Below are 21,343 nucleotides of genomic sequence, written 5' to 3' on the forward strand. Positions count from 1 at the left end.
CAGCAGGGCTCAGGCAAGTCTAATCTCTTGAGGGTGAGTATCATGGCAGAAAAGGCTGTTCCCGGACCCACCAGATGGAACCCTCTTGTGAACAGGACCCGGAGCATGTTCCTCCTGCTACATGTAACAGGATGGGCAGAGACCAGAGGGGACAGCTGATTCTGTAGGTTAATAATACTTCTTCCCAGCAGTTAACATCTTTAGGACATTACAAAACATATGCTTTAATGAAGCATTAATGTTATGTCTAATAACACAGATTTACTTGTTTTGTATACAAACAGGACCAGATGCAGTAAGTTTGAAATATGGATATAGCGTGATATTATAGAACGAAGCTGATGAAGGTAATCACAGGAAATGAAGGTCTAGGTGTAATTTGGAACAAAAAAAAAGGCTAAAATCAGTAGGTACAAATTTGTGTCATTTAGGTTGTTTGGCAGAATTGTTACATAAAAATGACAGAATTAGCAGAGATGGCAAAACTGACTTCCTTGATTACAGAAAAGATCATTGTATTTATTAGAGACTAGAAATTCCTTATGGACTTTTGCTGAAAAAAGAAAATGAGCATGATTTATGGCTTTGATGATTACAAAGGGTGGACTATAGAAAGGTGGATTATAGAAAGAAGGAAATTATGTTATAATCTTAGAAAGTACAATTTAAGGAACTGTTTATAACTGCTGTTCAGATTGGAAGCTGCTACAATCTTTTTTCTATTTTCTTTCTTTTTCCTATTTCTTTTCTTCCCTATTCACTACACTATTTTTATCTATTTTATTTCTTTTTCTAAAATTTGCTTTATTTATCTTGATAAAAGACCTTTTTTAAAATAAAAATTGCATTGCAAACATGTAACCCAAACACAGAATTTTGAGATTAACCACATAGCTGTCACCTCCTTTAAACTACTGCCATCTTGTGGGATTTTTAATTTTTGCCGTATTCACAATGTAGATTTGGAAAGCACAATGTAGCGCAGGTTTGAGCTTTTTAAGTGTGATGAAATATTCCAAATTGATCATAGAACATTCCCCTTTATTATTTCTATTTTAAAGTTTAGTGCATACACCTCCACTTATATATTGTTGTTAGTTGCGAAGTCGTGTCTGGCCCATTGTGACCCCCATGGACAACGTTCCTCCAGGTCTCCCTGTCCTCTACCATCTTCTGGAGTCCATTTAAGCTCACGCCTACTGCTTCAGTGACTCCATCCAGCCACCTCATTCTCTGTCATCCCATTCTTCTATTGCCCTCAATCTTTCCCAGCATTAGGCTCTTCTCCAGTGATGCCTTCCTTCTCATTAGGTGGCCAAAGTACTTGACTTTCAACTTCAGGATCTGGCCTTCTAAAGAGCAGTCGGGGTTAATCTCCTCTAGGACTGACCGGTTGGATCGCCTTACAGTCCAGGGGACTCGCAGGAGTCTTCTCCAGCACCATAGTTCAAAGGCCTCAATTCTTTTGTGCTCAGCCTTTCCCACTTATATATGAAAAACCATAAATAAAAATCACTCAGTGAGCTCCATCAAAGGAGAAGGAATTCTCCTATGCAAATTTCACTGCAAAATTATTTATTCTACATTGGTCAAGTTTCTACTGACGTAGCCACCAGATTTGGCATTTCTCTGCATGTAATAGTTAAATTGGCTTTCTCAATTTAACTCAATCAATTTAACTCAATCAAAATAAGTGCCTGAAGATTATATACCATCAAGTGAACTTATTGACCTTATACAGTGCATTCAGAAAATATTCAGATCCCCTTCACTTTTGTCAGTTTTGTTATGCTGCAGCCCGATTCTACAATTGTTAAAATTCATTTTTCCTCATTAATCTACATCTAGTACCCTATAATGACAAAGTGAAAACAGAATTTTAGAAATTTCAAAACTGAAAAAAAGTGAAGAGGATCTGAATACTTTCTAAATGCACTGTAGATATTCTGGATCTGTCCCCAGCTTGCTGCTATAATCGAGTAGGTCCCCCGTCTTCCTTGCATTGCCATATTAGAGCTCTCTCCAGAGAGCAAAGACTTTGCATAATGCATCCAAAGTAGGATAATTTGAGTCTTGTCATTAATTTGTCTGATGATCCATTTGTTTGCTTTCTTAATTGTCCCCTGTATTCTCAGGATTCTTCTCCAATACCAAAATTCAAAAGCATTGGAACTCTCTTCTGGCTTCTTCAAAATCCAAATTTTATTTTCACAGTGTGCCACAGGAAGATCCACTGACTACACAACTCTGATCTTTATATCTCTAGATATATCAAGGCATCCAAATATTTTTGCCAGGATATTCATTGTTTACCAAGTGCTAGTAGACTTTAGACTTCAAAGAACATCTTTGTCAGGCTTGTTAGTCTAAAACAGGTTCTGTAAAACAAAAAAAGATCAAACGAACGAGCAGTTAAATAAAACATAGGTAGAGTTTTTTTAAAAGTTTATATTGGAAATGGAATTATAAGTAAAAAATCAGAAAAAAATCAATATGGATCAGAAATAGATATGTCCATTTTTCTGAGAATTCTACTTACTATTTCACAAGAGACATTGTTATTTAAGCCATTGTACACCTTATTTATATGATTTACCCCAACAGTTAGCAGAACTGTATCCATCTATAAATTCTATAGTGATACAGAACAAAGTCATGGTGTAGCAGAGGCATTCCATGCTTATTTCGAAGAAAAGCATCTAGGTCAGTGATGGCGAACCTTTTAGAGACCAAAAACTGGCCCTGGCCCGCAGCATCAACTGTGCACGATGGGGTAGCCATGTCCTTGGCTGCGCTGCTCCATGTGGACCACGCTCGGGGGCGACTCTCCCCCAGGGGGGCTGTTGGTGAGGGGGTTGAGGGGAGAGGCAAGGCTGGGGCAATGGCACGTGTGCCCACAGAGGGCTCCAAGTGCTGCCTCTGGCACCTATGCCATAGGTTCGCCACCACTGATCTAGGTTATTCATTATTGGACATACGGTACAAGTATTTCTGCCCACTATTGTTTTAAAAAATATTTATTTTGGAAGCTTGTAATTATATTAGAGGGTAGTATAAAAAATTGAAGAAATCCAAATGCTACTGTTCCCTACTTCCCATGGATGCTTTTCTTTCTCTTCAAGAGTATTTTTTCTTAAAGCATGCTTCACAAGTAAATTGCAGGTCTCCTGTGTGCAAGTGCTTGCAAAAATAATTGGACCTTGTGGCCTAGTCCTGCTCCACTGCTGACCTGCTATAGTGTACATAAGATGTGCAAATCTTTCAGGGTGATGTGATGTGGAATCTTTAGTGGAACCTCCCACTGAATAAAAGGGCAGAGCAAACCAATTTCATTGGCTGATCCCTGCTGTGGTTGCTGTTATTGGGATTCCTTTTTACTAGATCCTGAAAGTAGAGCACATGACTGTAGATCCTCTGGCTGCAGATCAACAGGTTGTGTGTGTATGCATATATGTATGTATACTACACATGTAGTCCTTGTATTGACTAGTCACTTAGCTAACATTTGAAATTACACCATCCCCCCTGCAAAGGTACTTATGAACTGGTTCTGAAGTTTCAGCGCGCGCGCGCACACACACACACACACACACACACACACACGGTCCTATGACTGCACTTGAGGTGCTTGGCAGTTGGGCCTCATTTATGGCCGTTTGCAGTGTTCCAGTCATGTGAAGCGATTTACATTTTTTTTGCCAAAATCTGGTGTTTACACTGGTTTCTGGCAAAACCCAGCCGTAATGTGTTTGCTTAACGATCACGGTGTTGACCGTTGACCATAACAAAAGTAAAATTGGTCAATCATGTGATGACTCACTTTATGACTGTCACAATGTATGACCATAATCGCCAGGCTTTATTATGGTTGTAAGATGAGGTAATACATTAGGTACATTGAAAAAACAAAAATAAGTATTCTCTATTATAAACATCTACTTAGTGTTCTGTAGTCTTGAAAAGTTTATGCAATAGTGTTCTAGGGGCAGAGAGGATGGCCAACCTGAATGAAGCAGCTGAAATGAAGTCTGTGTTATGTACCAATGCAAAACAGAGGGATATCTCTAGTTATTTAAAACTCTTTTTGTGTTTCAATTTAAATTAAGTTATAGGAAGGCCAAATGCAGGTCTCTATTAAGGAACTCAACATCTGAGCTAAATAGATACACAAACAAGTGCAAGCATAATTCCTCAATCCCCAAAATTCACTTTTATTACCTCATTGACATAAATACTGGATACCAACTCATTTAAATTTATTGTGCTCTCTCTGATATCACTTATATAATTATAAAGCATTTTTATACAGAATGTATGGGATCCATCTTGCCGCTGGGACACAAAAGACCACAAGAAAATCCAGACAATCCAGAGGCTCTCCATCTTGCAGTGGACAGCCTAGTGACGGTTCAAATATGTCCAAGTGCGGTTGTAGTTGTAATCTAGAAGTTGCTCAACAGGTCCTGAAAAAGAAGCAATTTGTTTGAGATACTGTGTAAAGTAGTGGTTCTCAACCTTTTTAATGCCACGATCCCCAACCGGTCATAGGTCGAGGACTAAGCCGGTCGTAAGTCAAGGACTTTCCCTGCCCGGGAGCGCCGCGCATGCGTGGTGCCGCCCCCTGCGCCGGCCGAGGCGTAGCTGGCAAGCGGCAGAGACGGAGCAGGCCTACCACCGTCTGGGCCACCAGGGAGGTAAGGCACCCGCCGGAAAAGGGAAAAAAAAATGGCGGACAGCCTTGCTTGGCGACCCCCGTGAAATGGTCGATTGACCTCAAATGGGGTCGTGACCCATAGGTTGAGAACCGCTGGTGTAAAGAAACCTCTGGCATTACTTAATAAGGTAGAAGAGAGGCGCTAGATCAGGGATGCCCATCCTCGGCCACTTTATGACTTGTGGATTTCAACTCCCAGAATTCTACAAGTCATAAAGTGGCCGAGGATGGGGACCTCTGCGCTAGGTAGAAGTTTTACTGATCTTCTATGAACAATTGTCAGATCAGATGTGACAACACATCTCTGTTCAAGGTTTCCAAGTAGCCTAATCCCTCTGAATATAAATTGGATTCAATAATACCTCAAAATCCAAGTCAGACATTTTGAAAGAAGTTGGCACTTGAGGGTGAGGAAGACTTTATCTCCCATTTCTCTGGAAACTGCCTTCAAAGAGGCTTGCTTTTTTAAAGCTTCAGACCGAACCTTAACAACTGCACTGGATGATGGGAGAAATCACCAGCAGTTCTAAGTCACCTATCTGCTCAGATAGGTTTCAAGACAAAGCTGTCCTGGGCTGACAAGTTAACATTTAAGGGTATAACTACAAGCAGATAATTCATGTCGGAGGACAAATCTGATCTCAGAAATAATATTTTCACAAACATTTTTTAGAGTCCAATTGCATTATGGCTGTCTTAAAGTGGGATTGTATGAAGGGTAGCATGCAAATCTGGGATTATACTCAATTCAGTTTTGTCATAAATAATCAGAGTATGATCTGGCAAAGTTAATCGGAAGCATTTTAAGCATACTAAATTAAACAACAGATTGTTTCCTCCTTCCTTAGCAATCACAACTCAAAGTATAACAACTTACCAACTCCTGCAACAACAGGACATCTGTCATACACGTATTTACTGCAGACATCCTGAACCATTTGGGTATTAATTTCCTAGGTGACAGAAAAAACAGATATACTTCCAGCAGAAAATTAAGACAATTTGCTAACTATATACACTGACTACCAACTAAAACTGTACATCACTGACGAAACACAAATTGACATTGGTCTCATCTACTTGAGTACTTTCTAAGAATACAATATTTCTCTCCCAAAATACAGAAGACTTTCATAGATTACTTCCTTCAGTGATTACCTGAATCAGAAACCAGCACCCCACAAATTAGAACTCCTTGAACTTCATGAGAAACATCTCAAGGCCCCTAAGGATTTTTACATGTTGCAAGGCAGGCTTCAAAATTGCAGAAAACTGACATGTCTATGCTTGATTCTGTAGTACCGAGTAGAACGTTGTGTCCTGGCATTTATCAAACAGTCACGCAAATAACTACCGCATCAACAGCAAGAACTACTATCTAGGAATGCAAGAAGGTTAGTAAAATTAAGCTCCCTCTTTCATCAAACAAACACTAATACTTACAGAAATTCTGGCATCCCATTCTGCCAGAGGTATCCGACGACCATAGCTCAACAGCTGGGTCGCAATACTTTTACACATTGGAGTAGTGCCTGCAAAATAATAGTGAACTGTCAGTGGAATCATTAGGTATCTTTTCAAGATGTGAAGCAGATTCTACAATACACAAACAATACATATTGCTAATGAATAACATTCAAAAACTCTGCAGTCAAGAATTTCTTTTTTATATGACGTTACTAGTGTGCAAACTTTGAAGTTCTTCAATGATATTATAAAAAGGCAGAAGAGTTGATGTTTGGGCCAGATGTTTGAGTCAACCACCTGCCTTTCAAAGCTAGTCTACAAAACAGAAATTGTGGACTGAATATTTTTAGTGGTAGATATTATTACTATCAGGCTACACCTAGCACTGAGGGATAAAGACAATGGTTGCTTCCAACTCTGAAAACCTACTGTCTCTTGTTCTGTGGCAAAATGCACAGAGAGCAGTAACAATGAAACCCCTTTTCACAGTAACTTTGTACTATCAAACCCAGAAAGAAACTGTGTCGCTAGGTAGATAAAAAGTTAATTAAGTCAAATTGGTCTACAATGTATTACTTAATAGAGAGGTTCAAACTTTAAAATTGTATTTCTTCAACCTGCAGCAAATACTAGGTGTAATCCTGCACCAATGATACTTGCCATTAACAAAATACTATTATTATATTTATATTTTCCATTTGGAGACTTAATTTCATGGCTGAAATAGTAAGCTTAGTCTTGTTTTTTCCTAATTTTGTAACAATTTGCTTGATAAATATTCAATACAAAAGCTTGCGTATACACTCCTACATTTTTATGAGTTGTAATACTATTCTGTGTGATACTGATTGGTCTTTATGAAGATATTATCAAATTACAGAGTTATGGATTGACACGGGAATGATTTCTTATTGTGTCCTGTTCTGTAAAGGATTTAAGGAGGCTAAGAACTTTGGTTTCTGGAAACTTAGTTTTATTCTGTGTACATGGAGACTGTTTGAATTAGGTTATATCCATTCAAGAAGTAACTGAGCATCCAAAGTATCTAAATGAAGAAGTTGGAAGTTGACTGACACTAATTTTACCTTAAGTTTAAAACATCTGCAATGGTTTATATCATTTGAGTAATACGTGTCATTTCCCCACAAATTACATCATTTCTGGAAAGTTATGCCAAGGAGATTAGATATAGTAAATTATATAATTTGCATTATTTGTGTAGTACCAATATTATTCACATGTTATAAATTGCCACAATGACACGCTTATATATTTTGGAACATTTGGGAATAGTGCTGTCCCTTTCTCCAAGAAGTGTGCAAAAAGTGTGCATCTATATTTATATACATGCATAAATCCATACAAAATACAATAGAAATTGAAGACAGTAAGCATTATCTTCAGAAACAGTATTCCATAGAAGAGTGTGAGTGTCTTCTAATGGCTTTTGTAACATTTATGCATGATCTAAAAAACAAAATATGCTTCTGAAGTGCTTTTTCTGTTTTTTGAGAATCTGTCCTGATTGGATAATTTTCTTTACAGTGTATGGTAGACTACAAAATTTTCTAGGGAGATTAACAGGTATCTTCTACAAAGCCAAAAGGAATAGGAAGTTACACAACTCAAAAGAAGATAAGAGACCTGCAGGGTCTGTGCTTGCAGAAGGATCTTCATGTTTCATCTGCAGAACGGTTAATTTTAAATATTAAAATGGGCTGTCTTTCTGAGTGGCACAGAAGACAGACTAGCAAACGTTTTAAATAGAGGGGAGTTCAGAAAAAAAAATGTTACTTTTGTTACACTTTTCACAAGAAAGAAAAACCTGCTCCGGAGGTGTTAAAATGGAAATTGTATAAGGAGATATACCGTCTAGTTGGGCCACCAAGTTCCTTCGAAGAACTTTTTTGCCTCTCTCCAAGTCGTGTTCAGGCAAATCCGTGCACATGCGCATCCTGTACAAGCAGCAGAGTTGAAGAAAGATACTCATCAAATGTGATACATCTTTAAATAACACTTCCACTTCAGAAAACATATGCTGATTGACAGCAATGAAGTCAGACTTGCTATTTTACATAAAAGATGAAGGAAGAAGATCACCACAATGTTTTATCTGTGTAGACAGATAAAACAGAAAGGGTTGTATACTCGAGGGCTGATATTTAAATGAAAACTCTCTCCGTGGAGGCATAATAAATACAATTAGGTTCTAATATGGAAGTGGCAATACACTGTCTCATACTAGAAACTTTCAGAACAGGTTTTGAGCTTATTTTGCTTCTACTTCACGTTTCTCATTTCCAAATATTTTTTTCATTAATCCTTGGAGAACTATCTCTTGAAGTCCATTTGCCACCCCGTATAGCACGGTTTTCTTACAAAATAAAAATAACATAATAGAAATGAAACTATACTTACCATTCATATCTTCCCCAATCACTTGAATGTAAAATACTGAAACGATCAGAGACAAAATAGAAACCAAAAAGTCCTGTATCAGAGTAACAAATGTTGAAGGTCTGGAAACTTTGACAGAAGTTTTTCTCAGCAAAATCAGCAGCCATTTTGCTATACAGATTCTATAAACAGATAGGTATAATTTACTATGCAAAAATGCAGACATAACCAACAAAGTATTCCTTCACAGTCATTATATTTAAAATAGCTGTTATTCAGTTATATGAGTACATTAATCACCTAAGTCAGACAAGTAACACAGCCTAAGTAAGTCATTACAGAATATCTTAAACTTGGCATTAAAAAAACCCTTGCCACAGAAGTCAGATACCATAATGCAAATCAGCACCTGTCCAACAAAACTAAATTCCTACAAAAAATAAACTGAATGCAAAAAAGGGACTTTAGTTAAACCAGAATATTAGCTATGCTATCCATCTGTAACATTAGGGAAATTAGATCACCAGTAGATCACCAGATTTTCTGGACCAGGATGGCTTGCGGGGAGTGTGAACAAGGATTTCCCCTGAGAATTCCAGGGACAGTCAAGAAAAGAAATGGATCATCATACATGTCAACTCCAAGTTCTCACTCAAGGCACAAATTATCAGGTACTTCAGACATACAGTATTACGCAAAGACCCAGCTGTTCAGGAAAGGCTCTAATGCAGGGAAAGATGGTAGAAAAGAGAAGAAGAGGATGACCAACAGCAAGATGGATGGATTTAGCTACAATGGAGATGGGGGCACTACTCAAAGACTTGAAGGACCAGATTAGGGACAGATTGTCATGGAGAAAATCTATCTATGCGATTGCTAAGTGTCAACATTGACTTACTAATCAATCAAAACGAATATGCCAATCAGTGTGCCTTACCTTATTTCCACCAAAGGTAACGTCATAGCGTCCTATGATTGAATTAGCTAACAGAAGGACAAGATTGTCTGGACTGTCCCAGCCAGGGCCCTCCACTGCGAAAGCAACATGAGCCAAAGGTAGTGCATCATCTCTGACTGTGACCTAAAAAGGATACGAGGCAAGGAAAGAGAATGAAAAGGCCAGTCATAGCTTTTTGCAAAAAGATAACATTTCCCCTTTTTAATCTGTTAAAACAAAAACAAAACAGAGAATTTATTTGCTTTATTTTTAAAATATGTTCATCCCACTTTTTAAAAATTAGTGAATTTGGATTCAGAATGCGAGAGTGACTGTGATAATCATGAACATCCAGCATTCTTATTGCTGTGATAGCTAAAAAAATTGTGCAGTGAATTTAACTGAAAAAAATGAGCATAAGACAGAGCCAACATTAATATCCTGACCTGCTTTAGTGCTAAATGTATTTCAGATGTAAACTATGTAGCTACTTCTCACAGAAGTGTTGAATAGCTAAAAATAGGTGTACTGTGAGAGGAGACAATTCAAGGTCAGACACACATTTATTTAAATGATTTATATGGCTGCTCCTCTCTCAACAGTGACTCTGGACTGTGTACAAGGATTAAAGTAACAGCTACAACCAATAAACCATGATGCACAAGATAAAACAAAACCTCAATGACAAAAACCTACACCAGCAGCAGAACTTGTTTAACTTTCTGGTCAAAAGGCTGGGGGGGGAAAAAGACAGAATTACCAGATGCTCTTCACTACCACTTATTATGGTATACACCATAATACTATGGGCACTACTGTAGAGGGGTCCAACAAGATGACACTGTTTAATAGGGAAGATCCAGAGTATACTCTCTTTGATAGATCTGGAGGGCCAAACAAAAAAAGTGGAGGAGCTGGTCCCACAAAGGGCCTGGCCCTATGCCATGTAGAGCTTTATAGATGATAAGCCTATAGGTGATAAGCATCACTGTGAATTAATAGTCAAAAGCCTATTGAAAGCCCTTCTGCTTGCAGAGCAGCGATGTGATATGACTGTAACAAGAAATGCCAAAACATTTCCTTGCCACTACATTCTGGGCAGTCCCACCTAAAGGGCATTACATTAATCAAACTGGGAAATGACTTAAGCAATAGTCACAATGGGCAAGATCACAGTAAAGCAGTGGTTCTCAACCTGTGGGTCGGGACCCCATTTGGGGTCGAACAACCATTTCACGGGGGTCGCCAAACCAGGCTGTCCGCCATTTTTTCCCCCTTTTCTTTGGCCACGCCCCTGGCACCTGGTGATGTATAAGTGGTTGGGGGTCACCACAACATGGGGAACTGTATTATGGGGTCGTGGCATTAGAAAGGTTGAGAACCACTGCAGTAAAGGCTGTCACAGGCAGAGTTAAGGATAGAAACATCTCCAGAGCAGAAAAATCATTAAAATCCATAGCCAACCAGTCTTGTCAGGGTGGGAGCCAAAGCTTTTCTCCCCATTCAGACCCTCCTGGCATTGGGAAAGGACCCCAGGGGCATTGTGTGGTTAGCCCAGAGTGGAGATGTACAGCTGGGCATCATCAGCAAACTCGTATTCAAGAAGCCACTTTAATAAAAACGATCTAAGTAGAATTTATATTGTATTATTTCCATGTACATTTTATTTTATGATAACACCGGGCCAGGAAGACTTTTACCTGACTTCCGCTGAAACGACTTCTGGGCAAAATAGGCATGGTATCACCTTTGTAACTAAAAGGAACATTGCCAAAATGCTGCTGGGCGAGATCCACCAGTTCTTTATGAACAACATCTGGTGAAAAAAATAAAAGGGAATGTGAGTAATGTTACTTCCAAGAGTGGCTGCTAAACAGAAATCTTTGCTAAACGGTTGCAAAACTATTCTCCAAATTGATACCAAATTAAAACATCCCCATATGACTTTCTTGAACATTACCAGTGAAATCTCTCTGGATGATAGCCCTTTGAGAACAGGCCAGATCAGGAAACAGACTCTACAAGTTAGACCGTGATACAGGCAGTTGTAGCAGAATCTTGAAAGTCTGTATTTTCTCTCCCTTCCCTCTTATGCCCCAGCAAATTAGTTGATCCAGTCCAAGGTTCTTTCTCATTCTTTCTGTTTCTTGGGCTTAGTGCATATTTTCTGTAATTATTTCTGCAGAGTTTCTCACGGTCAACTCTGTGGCTGTCTACACTGGGCCCTTTGGTTCTACTGTCAAACTGTTCCCAGTATCAGGATTTCTTCTGCCTTCCTATAATTTAAATCCATTATTTGGGGTTTGCCCAGTAGAGCATTTGGGGCATGCACAGGCTGTTCTGAGTAGAAATTATTGGGAAGGGGTAGAAAATGGGGAGAACAGTTAAAAAGCCCAACGTGTAAGTGGTAGAGGGAGAGGCCACTCCCCTTAGCACAACCTATATCCCCCAGAGTTGTCCATGCCCACTTTTTCCCAGTGCCTTGCTTCTGCCAGAACAGAAATGGGTATTTTCCACTTAGTTTAACTTTTAATGGGTAGATCTGACTCTATGTGCTTCCCTATCCTACCCATATTGGTCTTTGCTTGTATCAGGTAGTCATGATTACAATCCTATAACAATCCTAGAACCAATTTATAAAAGATGGTCTTGTAACAACGCTAGTTTATACTAACCTCCAGCAGCTACCAGGATCATGCGAGGCGCTTTGAAATGAGTTTCCATGTATTCTGCTATATCTGCACGAGTCAATTTCCTAAAAGAAATGTAATACTTTCAATAGTTTACAATTTGTAAAAAATATGGTGCTGTGTTGAATGTGACATCCGTAAGGTTAGAATCATACTCTTTTTTATTTTTTAAACATGTATGTTATTTACTATAATCTAGGCTGGGCGGCATATTGAAATCAAAAGGGAAATTGCTCTTTTGAACAAGGGTGCTCTTTAAACCAACCGTCTTCTTTAGATTGTGCTGCATCTGTTAGAGCAGCCATGAAATCACTGAAAGACACAGTAGTTTTATGGAGGTGCCAGGAGATCCAAAATGCCACCTTGCTCTTCTGTCCAAGGTAGCAGCTGAAACTGGAGTTGATTTTATGATTTGGGAAAGGTTTCAACTTTGTATTATGTTGGTTCTAATGTTAGATTCACTAATGTTTTGCTTATTTTATGTACGCTAGCTCCTGGCCCTGATAGGATTTTTCTACTTAAATGTGTCTTAGAAACATTATACATAAGCCATCAGGTGTCTCTCAGTTTTATACCAACTTCAGCAGTATGAGGATAATACTGAACTAATTTCAGAAATGCTAAGGGAGGAAAAAAACCCCACAATTACTTAAAATAAAGTTAGAGTGTCTTCCTCACATATCCTCTCAGAGCAGTCTTACCCGTTTGATGCACACATATGTTGACCACATAACACCAGACATTTCCATAGATGTATATGAAATCTGAGTAATTAATTTAAACAGTAATTATGCCCGGAGAGGACCAGATTCTTGCAAAGCTCTTTTATCTCATTTTGCAGAAGGAACTGAGATGGAGAAGAAAAGATGAGGGGATACGAGTCTACAATGAGTAAGGAACTGCAAATGTGTAACTGTACATCCGTGTGTGGATGGGGAAATTAAAAGTATAAAATACAGGGCTGGAAGAGAGAGAGGATCTTATGCTAGTGAGTCTGGACTGGGAAAGAGCATCAAAAGCAAATGAAGGGTTCTTAGCTGTAGATTTTTAAAGAGTGGTTTCTGAGTGCTTAAGGCAAAGTTTGAGAACCCTTGCTTTAAAGCAGTGGTTCTCAACCTTTTTAATGCCGCGACCCCCCAACCAGTCGTAAGTCGAGGACTACTCAACCAGTCGTAAGTCAAGGACTACTCAACTGGTGCAGCACCGTTTGCAGAATGGGACTTTTGGCAGGCTCAGCAGGGCAGAGACAGCCTGGACAATTCCTATTGGCTTTTGAAAGCCAATAGAATTAGACTTTATTCAAGAGAGTCTATTCTATTGGCTTTCAAAAGCCAATAAAATAAAAGGGACCAGCACAGCTAAGGAAAAGGGAAAAAAAATGGCGGACTGCATTGTTTGGCGACCCCCATGAAATGCTCATTCGACCCCAAATGGGGTCCCGACCCACAGGTTGAGAACCACTGCTTTAAAGGATTACACTAATAATGATTTAGCTCAAGCTCTAGTTTAAAACAATAAAACTTATTTCACTCCTGCGTATAACATACACACACACACAAAAAAAAAAACCATTCAAGCACTCCTGGTGACTTACTTCCTTTCTTTAAAAAAAAATGGTAAAAAAAGCCAAGCAACAGCTTATTAAGGGTCATAGCCTCTATAGTACATGTGTATATGGGTACATATAAGCTATCTACAGCAGAGGTCCCCAACCTTTTGGGCACCAGGGACCAGTTCCGTGGAGAGAGGTCTTTCCACGGACCAGAGAGTGCGTGGTTTTGTGTGCTGTCTGCATCCAGCGGATGGCGCTTTGCTTGTTTGTGCGGACCAGTTGTTGGCATGCTGCGAACCGGTCCCGGTCCAGGGCACCCGATCTACAGGCAATATTTTATAATATTATTAGCATAAGATCCAATACATTGATTTTAAATTAAGACACTTTCTTCTATCCAGGAGATGGCTTAAAGAGACGTTTGATCAGAGTCCGCAGTATTGTCTGGGATGCTACATATCCTCTCCATGATTGGTTTTCTTTGTTACCTTCTGGGAGGAGGCTTCGCAGAACCTGAAGCAGAACTAGATTCTGTAATAACTTTATACCATATATAGTATCAACCTTGTTAACTGTCAAGACTTTTTTTTCTACTATGTATTCACACACACACACATATGGATATGGATATTGATGTACACCAGGTGAGAACTTCTCCTACTAATCTTTTTCAATTACAGGCCTCTCTCTAAAGTTTAACAGGTTACTTCCATACTTTTAAAAAATAATTATTTTGAATTCTGTTCTAGAATTTTTTAAAATTAAACTGTCAATGTTTTTTTAATCCACTTCCCCACCCTATCCCTGCCAGTCATAATTTATGTAGACCAGTGGTTCTCAACCTTTCTAATGCCGTGATCCCATAATATAGTTCCCCATGTTGTGGTGACCCCCAAGTGGGTGTGGCCACCAATAAGAGGGAGTAGGACAGCTAGGGAAAAGGGAAAAAAATGGCGGACAATGTGGTTTGGCGACCCCCGTGAAATGGTCATTCGACCCCAAATGGGGTCCCGACCCACAGGTTGAGAACCACTGATGTAGACAGTTTTTTCAATACATAGAACACATGTACATTTACTTTAACTACTGAGCGATATTTCCTTGGAAGCCAAAACATAGCAGTAAGCAAGCAGAACTGTATATTTCAGACTTGTATCTCAATGATTACACTAGGCATAGCTGACTTGATACTGCTGGAGCAGTGAAGGCAAACCTTTCAAGCTTGGCATGTCAAAAATTCGGAATACGCCTAACTTGACTCTTGGACCTCCAGTTGTCCTAGTGCCACCATTGCCACTCAGAAAGGCCACCTCATGCAGTTCCCCAAGGGGCACAAGCCTTGGAAATCGGTGCAATTGCCCCATGAAAGCTTCCCAGAAAATTGTGAGAGAACAGAGTGTTCTTTTAAGAATAATTGTTCTCAGTTGTTGGTAAATGTTGCCTAGTCATCCAAAAAGTAGTGGTGTATCACCTTTGACATGTATATCATAGGTTCACTAACACTAGTTTAGACTCAGTTTCCCCTAATGTATACTGTGGTAATTAAGATAAAGGGCTGTTATTTTTCTGTGCAATATTATTTGGACATTGTTCTTTAGACATCTGCAACCCAAATAATCTCGTATATATCTCACCGTTTATTTCAGTTAACTGACTGAAAACAAAATCTCTATGTCGTAATTATATCACTTCTATTCAACTCACTTTATATTTGCCGTTGTCCCTTCAGCTGTCTGGGCCAAAGCTGTGCCTTGATAAGCCGAAGCATGAAGATAGTCAAAGAGCACATCAGACAAACAAGAATCAGATTCTTTCATCTCCTGAAGGATGACATTCCGCTCCTTCTCAACCTGAGACTCTTCCAAGCTGCAGTTCTGTGTTATTTCAGCCAGAATCTCAATTGCTAAAAAAGACATGCTATTTGAATCATCAAGTCATGTTACATTAAAAAGATACCTTGAGAAAAAAAAGAGAGCATTTATGGCATCGCAAGCCACAGCCAATATCAACCCTTTTGTATCTTCTGCCCATAAATGAATTCCTCTTCTAGCCTACTAATTGTCTACTTCTTCTGCAATACTTTCATTTTTAACTACAACCACCCATCTCCTTTGCTCCAGATGACAACTGCTATGAATGTATAAATTAGTATTATTGATGGAAGAGAATCACAATAGTAATGGAAGAGAATAATACTATTACTACTAGTATTCAATGATAGCACAAACACATACAAAGCAATTCTGTCAAACTCATAGACAATTACATTACCTTTTGGCAAATCTTTGGGTAGAATTTTCATATAGAAGGCTGTTTTTTCACGAGAGTAGTGGCTGTCAAGATGGGCACCAATGCTTTCCACTTCCTTTTCAAATTGGGCATGAGGGTATTTACTTGTGCCCTAATAAAACATCAACAATCAATGCTGTGTTTAGGATCTTAGTGTTTGTAGCAATTTCAGAATTTATGAAGTTCATATTATCGCAAGAATTTTCTTTCTATATGATCTATGACAGGCCACATGAGCTAAGTTAGAATACAAGCTCCGGTTTAAAAGAAGACTACCCTGAGGTGGCATATGGTGAGATGGTCTTACATTCATTCTAATAGACAAATTCAAAGAATCAAAATTCTGGTTTTCAGCCAATAAGATGTCCCATCAAGCTAATGAACTTCCTCACTGAGAAAATAGGGTTTGGGAGGAAATTCAAGAAGACATCCCTAACAAGTATTACCCCCAAGTGGCATAGCTAGATTGAGCAGAAAACAAGAAGAAATAAAAACTTTTCTAAATGCATCTACTGTATTCTTAAGAAGCAGAAGTGAAGGAACAGGATTCTGCAGTCCTGATCTGCTATGACAGGTTTGTGTCCTTGCACAGATGAAGTCAGAAAGGCCAAAGCTCAAAATGAATTGTAATTGATAAAAGATGCTAGAACTATCTTTTATATCTAGTCTTCAAATCAGTTGTTGACTCCTGGAGACAACCTGGACTACGTACTCTTTTACAACATCTCTATTTCCTTTAAATTCTTGCATATGATGAATCCTATTTGATAAAATCATTTAAATGTATTTATTTGTTAGCTGAAAATGATTCAAGAATTTTAGTTCTTTCGTTTAAAAAACCTCCTGTAAGCTGAACAAATAATATATCTATACAGTAATTTTTGTTCCTTAATCTTTATCATTTAAATATAATTCAGCTTGTTAGAGAGTAATAAATTTAAATTTTAGAGTATCAGGACATACAGTGCACTGACAAAGTTACCTAGTTTGGTAATGAAACGTCTACACGAATATCACCAAGCTCAGGCAGCACCAAGACTCCACATCGTGAAATTTCTTAGGAATAAGAATGCCCTAAATAAATTTAAATCAAAATGGAAAGCAACATAATGACTGAGTCTGTCTGTTTCTGAAATATAGAAATCCTTTTTAAAGTTTCTCTGGATTCAGAGCAGTAGGTAACACACATGTAGGAAGCAGTACTATTGAATCATACTGCAGCTCACCTTGAATGCCAGGTGTTCAATAAAGTTCCCAACTCCATTATTCTTCTCCGTTTCATAACGACTTCCTAACTTAAGCCATACTCCTACCTGATAAAAAAAAGAATTGATGAAACATATTAAAAATCAGACTAGCTTTATAGGAAGTAGTCTGATATTGTATTTTATGTATTTCAATTTTTGTACTGTTTTAATTTTTATTTTTAGTTTGCTACCCAGAGTCACTTGAGATGGGCAGGTATACAAATTGAATGAATTACAATAGACCATTGAAAGCAACAACTTTAATTGCACAGATAATAATTATACCTCTCAATCCCTATCTTTCTAACTTGCAATTTAAGTAACTTTCTTTAATTTCTTTAACAGAAATATAGAAACTGCATGTATCAATGTTGTTGTTGTTGTTGTTAATTGCGAAGTCATGTCCGACCCATCGCGACCCCATGGACAACGTTCCTCCAGGTCTTCCTGTCCTCTACCATCTTCTGGAGTCCATTTAAATTCACACCTACTGCTTCAGTGACTCCATCCAGCCATCTCATTCTCTGTCGTCCCCTTCTTCTATTGCCCTCAATCTTTCCCAGCATTAGGCTCTTCTCCAGTGAATCCTTCCTTCTCATTAGGTGGCCAAAGTACTTGAGTTTCAACTTCAGGATCTGGCCTTCTAAGGAGTGTCAATACTGACAGTTTTTTTTTCTAGTCAATGAATCAAAATCTAAGCAGAGGCTGAAAGTAACACCAGAATTTAGCCTAAAAGCAAAGTGCAATAAAACAAGATATGCCTGTAGTTGTTTTGATATTCTACACTGAAAGGATCCCTTCAATAAGGTAAGCAATTCTGCTGAGAAAGATCTGTGCTAACAGAAATTTCAAAGTAATATAAATTTCACAACATAAAATTGCAAGTCCAGCTGAGCTTTATAACTGCTCTAACTGAACTGAAAATTAATTCTGGAATACACTGACTCAATAGTTAGACATTAAGAAAGGAAAAACAGGAACGGTAGCCATCTGCAGGATAACAACCAAGCTCAGAGAACGGCAAAAATCCCAACATAGTGACCATATTTCAAAAATCTGCCTGCTATTTTGGCCTTTCTATGGTGGAATCTATGACTTTTCTGAAATAAAAATGTACATTATATTTCTCTGAATAGCTTCAAAGCAATAAAAGACTCACTTTGGAGTCTGCTATTCACTAAGTTGGTTTTAGGACTTTTCTTTCAGTTTTTAAGGAAAGTTACTCTCTATTGGAAATATGTAAATATAATCAGTCTAGCCACCTATGCTTCTGATAAAGTAAGCTGCAGCTTAAGAAAGTGTATGCCTTTTAGTAAAAGGTTTTACTACATTCCTTCCATTAAAAAAATATCAAACCTGAATTGAATAGGTACCCAATGGAAATAATAGGGATTCCAACATTTTTCAGAAAACCAAATTAAAACTTACTGTACATGTAGGGTGGTTTGAGTTTTCCGATGCTATTTGTAAGCCATTGTCTAAAGTAGTAACCTCAGTCTCAGGAAGATTAGATAGCACATTAGCATAGGTTGCAGTGCTTCCTCTTTTCACCAAGCCCTGCAAGGATAGCTAAAAAAATGTTTCTTATTTAATACAATATAAAAGAACAAACATATGCACTAAAATTATAGGATACCTATAACAAATTATATTTTATTCTGGGGTTATTTAGTTCAATTTCAAGTGTCTTATTTGTAAGTTGTGACACAAATCAAGAGCAAGCAAATATTTTTTTTAAAAAAAACCAGACACCAAACTCTATGGAAAAGGAATACATAACTAAACATTAATAGCATGCAAATATATGAGATTTCAGAAGCTATCCAATAAACTGCACTTATATCAAAAAAATCATATATTCAGAATGACTTTGGGAAGAAAATTAATGAATCTTTGAACACAATCTAATATTTCTCTGAGGAACAAGAGAGACAATTGGAAAATAATTTTAGTACACATCTTCCTGAAGCAAACCATCATGAAATTCACTTCACAATGCAGAATAATTTATATAATCAATTTAATACAAGAATATTACAATTAATGCTTTCAAAACACAGATCTGTATTTCCAAATTGACAGCCAAAGTAGAATATGAACAATAACCAATAAAAACAAAGTTGCAATTTCTGATTTTTGACATAACTGCTGATAGTTTCCAAATAAAATAATCACAAAGCAATTACACCTAGGGCTCTAACGTAGACTAAAATATTAACAAAGCTTATATGTCTGGGTTCATACAATGTGCTAAAATGATGCTCATTCATTTGAATTAAAGCCACACTGTCTAGATTAAAACCAAACATACAGATTCTACCTTACAGTATGTTGTGTGAATGTTGCATACAGTACAAATAGTTCTAAGATTCCCTAACAAGATTTACATCCCAATTTTCAAATCAGTAACATTTCCATATATTCCTTAATAGTTCCTTGATAGCAGTTGCAACTTTTTTCAGCCAGAACTGGGTGACCAGTAATGGCTGAATTAAAATGGGAAGAGATTTTGTTATTATCCATTGCAGCTAAATTTCTACTTAGTGTATCGGTTCAAAAACTTAGGGCTTTGGTCAGAAATATGTGGCAATTAGGCCTGAATTCAGCAGCAGAACAAAATAAGGCAACATACAGAGAAATATTAGTTTAAGATATTCAGAGATAACAAGTTCTTTGGCTGTTTCCTTATATGTCCAATTCACCCACTTGAGCTTTCATTTTCATATGGTTGAAATCCGTAAAATACCAACAGAAACTTACAACTGTCCCATATTGTAGACAACAGTAACTTCCTTGAACATAGTTGCACTACTGCAACTTTTCCCCCTTGTCTTTCTGCATTCCCAACAGCCTACTAGATTTGAGTGGCTGTCTTTTAGAAGTCATCCTGATTTTAATAGGCCGGATTTAATATTGCTATCCAATATTAGAATATAAATGAACAATAACAGTCAAGAGCTGGTATGCAGGCGAACGGGCCGAAAACATTTGGAAACAAGGTGCTCCAAGCCCTGCCATTCTACTACTCAGCTGCCAAAACAAGCCGCGCAACGTGGTGGCGAAGGAAGGCGGGATGCTTCATCCTTAGTCGGGGGCTAAGGACGGAGGAGACGGGCTGAGCCTTCGGCCCTTGTTCAGTGGCTCTGATTGATCGCGATCTGCTCGGTCCACGACAAGCTCAAACGTGTAAATAAAGGCTCTCCGCAATACCTCCCAAAGGGTAAAACTGGAGCAGAAAGGTCGGGACGAGCCTCAGAGGGCATCAATATCTGCCGGTGTTTTGGCTGAGAACGCCCATTATTCGGACCGGGCTGGATCGGACCGAGGAAGCGATTCCACGGACCGAGCCCGACAGGCTTTTCCTTGCTATGACCTTCGCGGACGGTGAAGGAGGCGACGCAGAGCCCGGCGGACTTCCCCAGTCGTCTGCGTTCCCCTAGGCACCCCACCCCCGCCGCACGCTCCTTTGCCAGGGATCCAACCGGGCACGGACTCACCGGTGCGTACGAGCCCCGAAGAAGAGCCCGGTTAGCAACAAATCCCAAAGCCCGGTACACCGACGCCGACGCCATCTCGCCCCTGACAGGAAGGCCGCGAACAGCGCCTGCGTACTTTTTGAGTCAAGAAAGGCGCATGCGCTCAGTTCTAAAGGGGGCCGTTCCTGGAAGGAGGAAAACCCGTGGTCGTAATGACTGCGATGGCAGCATGCAAGGTTGCGCCGCAAAGGCGGCTCTCGAGCCGGCTTTCTCTGCGTCTTTTACAGGGTCTTCCGGATTCTTGCAGCCCAGCTACGGTAGTCGAGTGAAATAACTGAAAATACTTGTAGCTCGGGTTTTTGCATTTTGCCAGTGGTTTGCTCTCCAAGCTTGTTTCCAAAAAAAAAATAATCAAGGAACTAAATTGAAACAAGCTTGGAGAGCAAACCAAGACCGTTCCCCCTTAGAATTAAGCAAAAGCAGAGACGCAAATCTGTCAATGGCTATGATGCTTTCTCACTGTAGCTCCTGACCTTGGTATCCCAATGAGATCGTTGGCATTTTGAATGAGAAA

The 21,343-nt window shown here is 38.8% G+C and overlaps 1 protein-coding gene across 1 annotated transcript; it reads right to left on the reverse strand.

Moving 5' to 3' along the window:
- Positions 1–4,187: 4,187 nt before the first annotated feature.
- On the reverse strand, positions 4,188–20,945 carry LOC120308910 (cytochrome b-c1 complex subunit 1, mitochondrial). The gene is made up of 13 exons (XM_039345586.1): positions 20,791–20,945; positions 18,722–18,862; positions 17,273–17,359; positions 16,029–16,158; positions 15,462–15,660; positions 12,191–12,270; positions 11,216–11,331; positions 9,516–9,659; positions 8,600–8,760; positions 8,051–8,136; positions 6,158–6,246; positions 5,592–5,667; positions 4,188–4,463 (listed from the first exon to the last, which is right to left on the reverse strand). Exons 1-13 carry the CDS (start codon positions 20,863–20,865, stop codon positions 4,399–4,401), a joined length of 1,449 nt encoding a protein of 482 aa, XP_039201520.1. The 5' UTR covers positions 20,866–20,945; the 3' UTR covers positions 4,188–4,398.
- Positions 20,946–21,343: the final 398 nt, after the last annotated feature.

Source organism: Crotalus tigris, unplaced genomic scaffold (assembly GCF_016545835.1).
Source record: "Crotalus tigris isolate CLP2741 ecotype Arizona unplaced genomic scaffold, ASM1654583v1 scf7180000017964.494433, whole genome shotgun sequence".
Lineage (NCBI taxonomy): Eukaryota > Metazoa > Chordata > Lepidosauria > Squamata > Viperidae > Crotalus > Crotalus tigris.

Bases quoted from the DNA above. Each gene is read 5' to 3' on its own strand.
- LOC120308910 (XM_039345586.1), bottom strand. From the start codon at position 20,865: ATGGCGTCGGCGTCGGTGTACCGGGCTTTGGGATTTGTTGCTAACCGG. The intron at 18,863-20,790 runs GTGAGTCCGTGC...ACATTTTTTTAG, and splicing joins TTCGGGGCTCGTACGCACCG to CTATCCTTGCAGGGCTTGGT. The intron at 8,137-8,599 runs GTAAGTATAGTT...CTGCTTGTACAG, and splicing joins GATTGGGGAAGATATGAATG to GATGCGCATGTGCACGGATT.